General features: G+C 30.3%; 1 protein-coding gene across 1 annotated transcript in view; it reads right to left on the reverse strand.

The window, feature by feature from the left end:
- The window catches only part of LOC145307537 (uncharacterized), a 53,803-nt gene extending 43,305 nt beyond the window's left edge, over positions 1-10,498 (reverse strand). Inside the window, exons 1-5 of the mRNA XM_080149995.1 lie at positions 10,441-10,498; positions 9,771-9,812; positions 8,862-8,903; positions 7,711-7,759; positions 7,308-7,394 (exon numbers count right to left, since the gene is read on the reverse strand). Of these exons, the coding sequence (XP_080006121.1) occupies positions 7,308-7,394; positions 7,711-7,759; positions 8,862-8,903; positions 9,771-9,812; positions 10,441-10,492 (272 nt within the window). The 5' untranslated portion in view covers positions 10,493-10,498. The remainder of the gene's footprint in view (positions 1-7,307; positions 7,395-7,710; positions 7,760-8,861; positions 8,904-9,770; positions 9,813-10,440) is intronic.
- Positions 10,499-12,712: the final 2,214 nt, after the last annotated feature.

The raw sequence follows: 12,712 nt of genomic DNA on the forward strand, positions 1-12,712 counted from the left end.
TAGAATTTTTTCTAATTTTTTTTGCTACCCAACCGACTTTGACCGGACACCACGACCGACACAGACCAGATATCCTAATAAAATCAACTCTTGCCGACGTATAATTACTAAACTTAAAAAGTCATGAAGTTACAGCTCTCCAACTTACCTACAAAAAAAATGAGATTGAAAAAACTAGAGGGGGGGGCTCTTTGAGCCCCCCCCCCCGATCTGTAAGGGTTAAGGCTAATCCAACATTTAAGAAAGGTTTGGTACAAGAATTTATATGTTTATCAAAATCTTTACCTTATAAACATAGATTGGTGTAAAGCTAGTATGTTATGTATTCCAAAATAATTCATCTTCATGAGCAACAGAGGAGCTTAGTATACGCAGGGGCAAGGGACCAGTATTCTGACAAGTTTTTTTTAGAGATTTTGACTATGAAATGTAGTGTTTTATGATGTCTATCGGCAGAGTTGTGATTTCTATGCACAGAAAATTCAATTTTTAATTATTTCCCAAACTTGAAGTGAGGGAATGCCAAATTAATTGAAATTTCCCAAATTGTACATATTAAATTCAATGAATGCCAGTTTTATATAAAATTGATAGAATTTAAGGAATTTACAAAGGGAGTTTATACATTTGCATTAGAAATACTTGTATATTCATTAATACAGCTAAAATAATTAAAACGTTTTTATGCATATATAATTAAATTGTGTAATTTCCATATCACATAGCAATTCTAGACCAAGAAACTTTAACTTTCAGCAATCAACAAACGAAAACTTCAGTCCTATGTAATTTTAGGTCCAGAATCATAATCTGTTAAAACTAAAATCCTATGTCCTCCTTTTTGCAATAAAATCACATTAAAATTGCAACAAATATTTGCGATACCTTATATTCATCTTATAAGAAACAATAATCCATTTTGCTAAAACAAAAAAATTAAAGTTCACCATTTATTAAATACGTTCATATCTTTAAACTTTAAAAAAAAAATATTTTTTGGCAGAATAATGCCTTTTTGTCATCGATATAAAAAGTCTCCTAAAAAATAGATTGTTAGAAAAAAAGTAAATGTAAGGATTATAATATGCTTTTCTGAAGTCATTTAATAAATTTATACAGTAAAAACCAGAATTGTGCAACTTATTTGTATGAAAAGCCAAAAAACATAATTTGCAAATAAAATTGCAACTCCTAAATCACATAGAAAAATAAACTTTTAACTAATCTAAAGTAATATGTTTTAAAAAACATTAACCCTTAACGGTCGGGGGGGGGGCGTTGAACGCCCCCCCCTCCGGTTTTTTCTATCTCATTTTCTGTGTGTGAAAGGTAAAGAGCCCAAACTGCTTGACTTTTTAAGTATGGGTATGACACATAACTGAGAGTTGGAATTTTTTGAATATCTCCATCCTGGCGGGCACAGGATGCCAGCTAACCTGGCAGGGTCATCCAGGTAAAGAGCAAAAATATTTTTTTGACTAAAACAAAGCATTTTATCATACCAAAATACTAAAAAATCCTCTAGTAGTACATCCTTATATGAAATACAGGTGTTCAAGTCACTTTCAGGTTCCAGGTATAATCCTGCAGGTCCTGATCCTCCAGGTCTCCAGAAATCTTAAAAAGGCTCCTATGGCCGCAATTTTTGACTTAGAGACTTCAAATTTTAAACTTAAGCTTTTCTGACATGTCTACATGACGTATTAAAATTTCATGAAGATCCGCCGCCGTTTTCCCGCCGACCGCCAACTGCGGCGGCTGGCAGCTGCCAAGTACAGCTGCGGCCGCTGAAATTTATATTTTGATATTTCTAATGTAAAATTTACATAAAGATAAACATTTTCTGGAAAAAAAATTTCTTCTAGCTTCAAAAATAAGAAAATTACAGCCGTTTGAAATTTTTAAGTAAAAAAAGACCTAAAAACAAAGGTTGTTAAATAAAAGGGTGAAGGAAGCGAAAATTGGCTTAGACTTATAAAAGGTCGGAAATTCATCATCAATTAGGGGACTTGCACAAAAAAAATTAGCCCTCTAGCTCTAATAGGAACTGAGATAATGAGGGGGGGCGTTGAACGCCCCCCCCCCGACCGATTAAGGTGCGGCTAGGGGCCCGACTGTAAAGGGTTAAAATATATTAATTTTTTATAAAATGAAGTTTGTTTGAAAAGTTTTGATTAAATAGAACAGGGCAAAATTATTTCTTCAAAATGTAAACAAACACTTAACATTGAATATTTCTATAGTTTTTCTAAAACTTAAAAATCAAATCATACTCAAAATCAATGTTTTGTTTGTTAAATCTTCTTATGGCAAGATTTTTAAATGTTACTTTTTCATATGTATTAAATAATCATAAAAAAAGAAAAAAATTGCATTAAGCAAATTCAAATATATTAAATATTTCCTTATTAAGGCAGCAAAATAAAAAAAGGTGTAAAATAAAAATAATTTATTTTCATTTTTTAAGCTGTCTAACTTTAAAAAAAAATTTATAATACGATTTTTGCAAAAATAGATAATTTTTCATTAAATGAAAGTATTGTTTACTTAATCAGCTGTTAATGACAACATCCATAAAAGCGAAGCTCTGAAACAGTTGAAAAACAAAGTTTAACACCTGTAGATTGTTAGAACTCATTAATCAATACATAAAAGCGAAAAAATTGTAAGTAAATTTGTTAAAAACTGCTGAAATACAGGATAATGTTTAAGGACATACAACATTTTAGGAGGTAATTATAGAGATGCTTCACTTTTGAAATTGTACTTTGTTGTCCTGGGAATCAGTAATCCAAAAATCTGATCAATCTGATAATAACATCACATATAAATTTGTTGTTAAAAAAGTAAAAAAACAGCATGTTCAAAATGGACATACAGACATTCTGGTATTGAATGTAGTATTGCTACGCTTTCTAAATTGTACCTTACAATGAAAGGAATCCACATATGAAGTTTCAAATTGATAGGACAACTCTAACATGCCATAATTAACAAAATGAGCTATCTGTTCTGTTCGAACAGACTGACCAACCCTAATTATAGAAAAACCCGCTTTTGATAATGATAATAATAATACAAGCGGCTGCGCCCCTGGCATCTAGAGGCTCTATTCTAAAGGATAAATAAGGGCAGAAAAATAGCCTAACACCATAACCAGACTTTATCTATAAAATAGAATAGCCTAAAACCACCTCAGGACCTATAGGAAGCTTCAGTGTAAAGGAGAACCATATTGGGTCAGCAATTAGCAAGATCCTTCGCTAAAGACAAAAAAAGCTTACTACTTTATACATTAAGATAATCACATTTTAATTCAATAAATTATGGCCTTTCAATTAGTGTTAAGAGGGGGGGGGGAGTTCTGACACTTTTGCGTAAACAGTGATTATAGGATTTGTCTTTAGAGTGAGAGGATAGATTATTTCACAAAAAGGTTTCCTTTTGGGATGTAGTTTTCCTATTTAAAAAAAAAAATTTATTTGGCCTACAGGTTTAGATACTGCTAGCCTCCAGGTGGATTTTAGACAGGTAAAAAAATTCAAGTTAGAAAAAAACTTATTTAACTTACTTTATGGATAGTATGAACTGATTTGAAAAAAAACTTAAAATGGGCTCCAGTTTTAGGTACTGCAGGGCTCCAGGTGAATCCTGGACAGGTAAAAACTAAAAATTTTTACTTATTTAACAAAAGTTGCTACTTTATGGAAGGTATGAACTAATTTTAAGAAAATTTTGAAATTTAGGCTCAATGTTCAGGTACTGCAGGCCTCCATTTGGATCCTGGACAGTTAAAAACTAAAATTTCTACTATTTAAGTTACTAGCAGCTTTGCCCCTAGCCTCTAGGGGCTTTGCCCCAAGAAGTAATTAAAAAAATGTAGTACATGGGGTGGATCTTCATTTTCATCATTTGCATCATAAAAAAAAATTGAGGCCCTGGCTCTGCATCTTCAAAATCTGGCTCTGCATCTTCAAAAAAAAATGAGGGGGATTTTTTTATTTTTGTGGGGGTTGGGGGTGTCCTACGCCCCAAGAAAATAGCCTAAAACCACCACAGGACCAATAGGTATATACCCTGAAGAGAAGAATCCGATTGGTTCAGTGGTTACCAAGATCTTAAGCTTATTAGGTAATACTAGATAAAAAGTAGCAGGTTTTAAAATAAGGTTTGTTCTAACTTAAATAGTAAAAATTTTCAGTTTTTTACTGTCCAGGATCCACCTGGAGGCCTGCAGTAACTGAACATGGAGCCTGATTTCAAGATTTTCTTCAAGTTAGTTCATACCATCCATAAAGTAGCTACTTTTGTTAAAAAAAATTTTTTCTAACTTAAATAGTGGAAATTTTCAGTTCATACTGCCCATAAAGTAGCAACTTTTGTTAAATTATTTTTATTCTGAATTTAAAAGTAAAAATTTTCAGTTTTTACCTGTCCAGGATCCACCTAAAGGCCTGCAGTACCTGAACCTGGAGCCTGATTTCAAAATTTTCTTCAAATTAGTTCATACTGCCCATAATAATTTATCCTCTCACCCCAAAGACAAAGCCTATAATCACTGTTTACGTAAAAGTGTTAGAAATCTCCCCCCCCCCATTTATAAAAATTTTAACATTTAACCTAGGTAATTCAAACTATCCTTTTTGACTACTGCATCTGGGCCCTTTTTTTTCATTTGCAAATTGAATACATGTTTGCGGGAGATAATTTAAATTTTGTCTTGGTTACCACGAAAAAATGTGGCACTGCTATGGCTTTATAAAAAAAAACTCCAATACTTATTGCCTAATAACACTTTTTTAAAATGATTATGTCTTATAAAATCAAATACGAACGCTATAACATTAAAAATCTGTTATAAATTACAACAAATTAATATTATTTTTTTTTTACCACTGGGAGTTATTTAGTGAATGTTATGAATATTTTAGCAGACATATATAAATTTCAAATTCAGAAAGGTAAAATTTTCAGGGATATTAAAAATAAGTGTATAATTTATTTCATTTCAAAAGTTTATCTAATTATTTGTCAATAATTGTATTTCCATATACAGTATGTCCCTCGAAAAAGTATTTTTTAGCATCTGCAGCTCTTATTTCTCAATGAATTATTAAAAAATGTAAATGTCCTTGTTCTCTATAGATTTCCACATAAGTAGATATAAAAATATTTTTTTTACCTCCATTAACACCGGGGATTTTTAGAGCTAAAGTTTTGAAAAAGTGACTGAGGAAAAAGTAACTTTTAACATGAAACGACTTTTTTAGCAAAATTAAGGTAGAAGTCCTTTTATTTTTGTTACTAGCAGAAACTTTATACAAAAATGAAATAAAAAAATTAGGCTTTGAGTAAAAAGCATTTTTTTACACATATTTTTTGAGTCTATTTAGTTTAATGATATTTTAAAAAACTTACTTTTTAGGCAAATTTTTTTTAGATTAAAAAACCAGATTAATCTTTATGAATATAGGAGGAAAATTGTTTTTGTTTCATAATCCTAACTTTAATAACAAAAAAGTTATAAAGAAAATAAAATTAGAACATAATGATTTTTTAGTCTAAAAAACTTAATTAAACCCCTAATAAATGATTGAGATGTCAGAAAAGGGGGCGGAGCAACTGTCATAATTAAACCTTTTCATAAATAAGGGTGAATAAATAACCTAAAATTTGCAAATAATCAATTCATTCAGTAGTATTTTTTGGTGGAATAAAAAATAAATAATTAGTTAACTTGTTTTTTTTTGTGTATCATTATTCAGTTGCCAGAAAAACATAATATAACCATCCAAAACCTATGAGTAACAAAAAAAAATTATTTTTCTCAGTCACTTTTTCAAAACTTTAGCTCTAAAAATCTCCAGAGTTAATGGAGGTAAAATTAAATTTTTTATATCTACTTACGTGGAAATCTATAGAGAACAAAAACATATACATTTTTTAATAATTCATTGAGAAATAAGGGCTGCAGATGCTAAAAAATACTTTTTCAAGGGTCATACTGTAATTTATTTTTGATAGGCTATATATTAACCCTAAAAATTAAAAGTCATTATTGTGATTTTAATGATAAGGATTTTAATTTAAAAAAATACTTAAATATCTCTGAAGAAGGGGAAAGAAGGATTTAACTGTAAATGAAAACATGAAATATAGGCCTTAATTTTATCGCCACACTTTGCGGTATCTTGTGGAGAGTTGTGGGAAGTATAATTTGCCTCTGCATTGAGGTGATATTTAAACTTTATGTATAAATTTTTTAGGCGTTTTATAGGAAAACTTATTTAATCCAATTTTGTGAGAAAAATTAAGTTTCTGCAGTTTACCCCCATGAAGCCCCCTGCAATTAATTTCTATATAAATGCTCAAAATAATAGTTTCAAACTCGAATTACAAACAGGTACCAAAATTACTGCAAACTTTTAAGACGTTTTTGAAAATTTTGAACACTGCAAAAATAATTAATTCATAGATTCCGCAACTCTGTCTAGGGGACTTATTTTAATAATTTAATTTCTATTATGAGCAATAGAAATCTTTCAAAATTTTCATTGTACATTCAATGTCATTTTGAAATGCCTAGAACTTTTTTGTTATTGAAGCTGAAGGCTTTAAATTTGGAAACTGGGTCTACTTGTGGCCGGCAGTCTTTTAGCATTTAAAGCCTTGTATTTCTTGCAGGCTTTCTTTAATATTAGAGAGATTAAATATATGAAAATACTTATATTTTTCTCTAAATTACCCAATTAAAAGTTTGCTGATAATAAAAAAAATATACATCAATACTTTGAACAAAAATTAGAAATATTATTAGAGCTAGAAAAATGTTAGAGACTATTTTAGAAAGCTCCAATATATATCTAGTCTACTGGAATATGAACAATTTTGCATGATAAGCATGAATGACAAAATAAGACAGTAAAGAAGGTTAGGTTGAGGTACTCCAAAGAAAAAAGTAAAATTTGATCACCAAAGTAACAAGAAAACTTGTCTTGAACTCATCTTTTTTTTCTAACATAACACATGTTCATGATGTGCCATGAATTTGAAATGACATTGAATTACCAAAAGACAAAGGGACAAACAAAATTATGTAGAATGAATTGTCCAGCAATTTTCAACAGACAACCAAGTATTTATATAGGTCCTCCATATTTTTACTAAAAAGTAAAGCTATATAAAGCTGAAATAGAAGCTAGGAGATTTCCTCAGAGCCGCACAGACAGTCAGACAAAGGAAATTTTAAAATCACTGATAAAAAAGTATACAATAGATTTAATTCTAATGCCTTATAGTTTAGTTACCTTCTTTTACTATCATCATATCCATCTCTTTGAATTTCTTTGAATTGGTAATGGATGATGCCATCTTTCCAGCGGTAACTAGCATTCCTAAAGCATTGAAAGATTAACTTTATTGATTTATTTTGAATGAAAATATTTGAGTAATGTATACATATATATAAAAAATTCTAATTAGGTAAAATAATATCCAACTAACAATTAACCCTTTAATTAAAATATCAGTTTGGAAGTCATAAAAGTACATGACAATGCATCTGTTTAATGGAAAAGATACCCTTACTCTTATTATTGTCACATGCCTAACATAGCAGTAGTAGGTACTATCTTTAATATCATTTGTATAATGAAGTTTGTTCTAGTCAGATATCAAGGTGACATGTTTTACACGCTGAGAGGTTATTACCTGATCATGCTATCTCCAGTATCATAATCAAAACTTTCATCATCTGTAACTAAATTAAATATGTTTGCTTTAAAACAAAAATTTTTTGTTTTTTATATGGCTCTTGTGGCTGCTTGGTTGGATAAATCCAAAAAAAGGACCCTTACATTATTATCTTAAAATCCTAAAATATCTTAAAATATAATTTGCCTAAAATAGTTTCTACTAAAAGTTTGTTGTGCTTTTTTTAGCAAAATTCATTATTTGAAGCTAGATTCAATGATGGTTTTGTTACTTGAGCATCCAAGAAATCCTAAATACTTTATCATTTAGTATATCATATTCATACCTTGTCCATTTGATGTACAATTGTAAAAAATATAAGGTTGTATACCCAAATTTATGTCAATGTCCCTTAGTTCTAGCCCTCACAGAAATGATATAGAAAAACTGGATTATGTTTGTGTCAGGAATTCAAAAAGCTTTTGATTAACATATTATTATTAACCATCTCCATTAGAGACTTAACTAGAAGAAAGCAAATCTTAATGAAACTTGATGGAAATATGTAGAATGTGAACTTATTCAATCCCTGAAAATTTCAGCCATCTATCTTCAATTTGAGTTTAAAAAATCACTAAAACTTTAAAATCTAGGAATTGATCTAGCATCCCAACCAATAAGCAAATCATAATGAAACTTTGCAAAAATATGTAGAATGTGAACTTGTTAAATCCAATAAATTGTTGAAAATTCCTGTTGTCTATCTTCAAAAAGAAAATTACAAAAAACGTGGGGGTCTTACTATATATTGATAAACAAAGAAAGAATTTTATGATCAGCTGTAATCAAAGTTTTTTTTTATATTAGGGCTTATACCTTTAACTGAATAGTAACTGACAAGGCATCCTAATAATGATTTTATTAATATTTTTAAGGTTTGCTAAGCAGTTTTTCAGGCAAATTGGAGTCACATGATATCTACCTAAAATTCTATAAATGTGTTGGGTAAAGAATATTTCTCCAATAGATCTAGGACTCAAGCTGTGGTGTCAAGTGGTGATAAATGAATTTATTGTTCAATGTTTTGATGATATTGTAATTACAAAAGCATTAACTGGATGAACAACCACTGTAGGGTTTATGTTGCAAAATTTTAATTGATTAATTACCTTGAGGTTTAGAACCTTGATTAGAACCAAGCACAGTGGTACCTAAAATATAAAATCTGTACTAATAATTTTAGATCTTAAAAGATAAGACAATGGACAATAAATTGTGTACTTCTCTGTATTACAAACAAAATGACCACTTCAATATGTATATTAGTATTATTGAATGAAAAGTTTATCCAATAATTTCTGTAAGAACTTGTTGTTAATTTTACTAGTTAAATTTGCATAAACCCTTATCAGTTAGGGGGGGGGGGGCGTGAAGCTTTTGTTATATGTCTACATAACATAACAAAATTTCAAAAAGATCCTTCGCTGTTTTCCCACTGCAGCGGCTGGCAGCTGGGAAGTACAGCTGCAGTCACCAAACTTTATGTTATACAAAATTTACAAAAAACGAATAAATATTTTCTGAAAAAAATGTTTTTCTAGATTCCAAAATATGGAAATGTCATCCATTTAAAATTTTTAAGTAAAAAAGGTCCTAAAAACAAAGGTTATTAAATAAAAGGCCGAAGGATTCGAAAATTGACTTTGACTCACTTACAGTTGGAAAATCATAATCAAAGAGGGGACATGCACAAATTTTTTTAGCCCTCTAGCTGTAATAGGAGCTGAGATGATTGGGGGGGAGACCAATGAAGATGCAGCCCGACTGTTAAGGGTTAAGGTTTGCTTAGCAGATTTTTAGGCAAATTGGAGTTAGAGGTCACATGATATCTACCTAAAATTCTATAAAAGTGATAGGTAAAGAATATTTCTCCCAAATTTCTCAAATTGTGGTGTCAAGGGGTGGTAAATGAATTTGTTGTTCCATGTTTTGATAATATTGCAATTACACAAGCATTAACTGGATGAACAACCACTATAGGGTTTATGTTGTAAAATTTTAATTGATTGTTTAATTACCTTGAGGTTTAGAACTTTTCTTACATGCAAGCACATTGGTACCTAAAATACAATATCTGTGCTATTAATTTTAGATCTCAAGAGATAAGACAATGGACAATAAATTGTATACTTCTCTATATTACAAACAAAATGACCACTTCAATATGTATATTAGTATTAATGAATGAAAAGTTTATCCAATTGTTGAAAACATTTTAAAGCCTCTAAATAAGAAACCATTCTTTGTGGGTCTTCTTCACTATAAAATCTAATTATCAATGTACACATTTTAAAAATAATAATTTAAAACTGTTATAGAAAATAAATATCTAGTAGCAAGCTGATTTTAAAATATAAAGAATACAACAACTGTACCCCATGCATCAAGGGACTCTGTATTTAAAGGTTCAAGAGGGACAAAAATATAAAACCATATTGGAACCTCAATGAATTATACCCAAATTAGTTCAGTGGTTACCAAGCTTAACAGACTGATAAAAAAATTTTATGTGATTGGATTAAATTATCCTATTGTTTAAATAATTGATTAAATTTGATTTCTTAGTAAACCAAAATAAACTTACTTAATATTTGTTATTTGTTGTTAGAACCACATTACAATTTGTTAATCTTTTGTTTCTAAAGATGTTCCAATCTTTGTTTCTAACATAAAAACATTAAAACCTACCTTGATTTAAAACTACACAAATGCAGCTTACCCACAAAGTGGATAAGTACATTTTATTGGCTCTGAAATTAAATATATTTCTAATATTATAATTCTTTATTATCATTATTGTATAAATATATAGTGCTCTAATAAACTCCCATTGACCAAAACCTTTATTCTATTTTTAAAAAAAATGAATTTAGTTTCTAATTTCATGTTGATATTTGAATTATATGTAGTACAAATAAATTTAAAGATTATTTGTTGAAATTAAGAATGAATTTATTGGAGAAAGTTATTTTATTTTTATGCAAAATTAAATTAAATTCTAAATGCTCAGAATAAAAATTTTTTAAATCAGACTATAAACATCAATCATATGGGGGTATAAAAAGAGAAAAAAAACCTGCTAAAAAGCAGTTTGACTGCTATTGATGTTTTATAGTTTATTGTGCATGTTAGTGATGGGATTTTGGTCAAAAAAGTTTCAGCCTTCTATCTTTTTTATGGGCTGAGAAAATCTCTGTCAGAGGGATGGACATTTGAAATGATAGAGTAGCTTCGCTAGTTACATTGAAATTAAATAGAATGATGGAAAAAGAAGTAAATGAGAGAGGAGGATATTAAAACTTTTATATTTCATCCTTATAATAAAGTAACATGACGTGTGTCTGTCTCTCTGTATGTACCAAGGATCTTGCTAACCACTGAACCAATATGGTTCTCCTTAACCCTTACAGATCGGGCCCCTATTCCCACCTTAATAGATCGGGGGGGGGGGGTCATATTGACCCCCCCCCCCTCTATCTCGGCTCCTGTTACAGTTGGTGGTTCATGTGTATTTTTAGAGAAAATTACTTTTTCTAGTCATAGCGATCAGACCACTCCTTAGCCGCTTTTTAGCGGCCAGCCGCTAAATATTAAAACAGCTGTAGAGCGGCAAATTTTGCAGCTAGGATGACCAAATTTTAGGACGAACTTTTATTTTACATAACAAAAAAATTACTTTTTCAGATCATCGCCGAAAAACGGCAAATAACGGAAACCGCCATTTTCGGCGGTTACGGCGGTAAAACGGCGGTTGGCGGCGCCAATTAATATTTTTAATTGTTTACTGTTGCTCAAGGATTTACCAAAAAAAATTTTAGGCCTCTAGCTGTAATAGAAGCCACGATATTCATGATATATGTCTGTAGTAAAAGCCGGACAAAAATCGGTCATAAAGTCGGTCAGGGAGCGGTCAAACGGTCATAACACCACTTTTCTCAGAAGGTCATTGATATCTAAGTATTCACCAAAAAAATTTTAGGTTTCTACCTTATAAACAAAAGTCATAATGTAGAAATTAAGATTTATTTAGAATTTTTTCTAAATTTGGTTCCACCTAACTCTTGCCGACGTATAATTACTAAACTTAAAAAGTCATGAAGTCACAACTCTCTATCTTACCTACAAAAAAAATGACATTGAAAAAACATAGGGGGGGGGGGGGTCAGTATGACCCCCCCCCCCCGATCTGTAAGGGTTAACATGGTACCTTCTCTTAGATCCTGTAAAGATTTATAACTATTAGGGGGGAGAGTACCACACCCTCCCATGAGAAATTGCCCCTATAAAAAAAAATTAAAAAATAAACTATAGAGTAGCTTCACTATTCAAAAACTAGATTGATAAAATCTTAATTTACTTAATTTGTAGATGTAGTAATCATAACTAAATTTCCTAACTTAATTGAAGTCAGAAAATTTTGCAACCCCAACTTTCATAAGATTAAACAAAACTGTCAACAAAATCACACATTCTAAAAAAAGCTAGTTCTCCGTAACTGATACATAAACACAAAAACATATGAGCAGAGCATCATGTTATAGACGCATTATTTTAGAGATATTTCTGGGAGGGAACTAAACTTTTATACTTTTCTTATCAATATAAAAATTAATATAGGAATAGTTATATATAGCATCATATTATAGACAGCTTTTCGCAGAAATGAAAAGGAAAAATTCTAATGTTAAAACTTGTTTTGTTGGCCCCGAGGGACCAAAGGCCCTGGCTAACAAAGCTTGTATTAATGTTAAAATTATTGTTTTAATATTTATAGAAAACTATTTGTAATACAGTACAATATAGAGGGACAAAGTGACACTAAAATCAGCCATGTGACGTCATAAAAATGAAGAATTATCCTTCTCCTTTTTAGGTGATTTCTATCCTACTTCTTCTCTCGTCTCCCTTATTTTTTTTATTCACTTTGTCCCTCTATGGTACAATATATGCTTTTTCAGTA

This window comes from Acartia tonsa, chromosome 15 (genome assembly GCF_053477335.1).
Source record: "Acartia tonsa isolate MP-2025a chromosome 15, ASM5347733v1, whole genome shotgun sequence".
NCBI lineage: Eukaryota > Metazoa > Arthropoda > Copepoda > Calanoida > Acartiidae > Acartia > Acartia tonsa.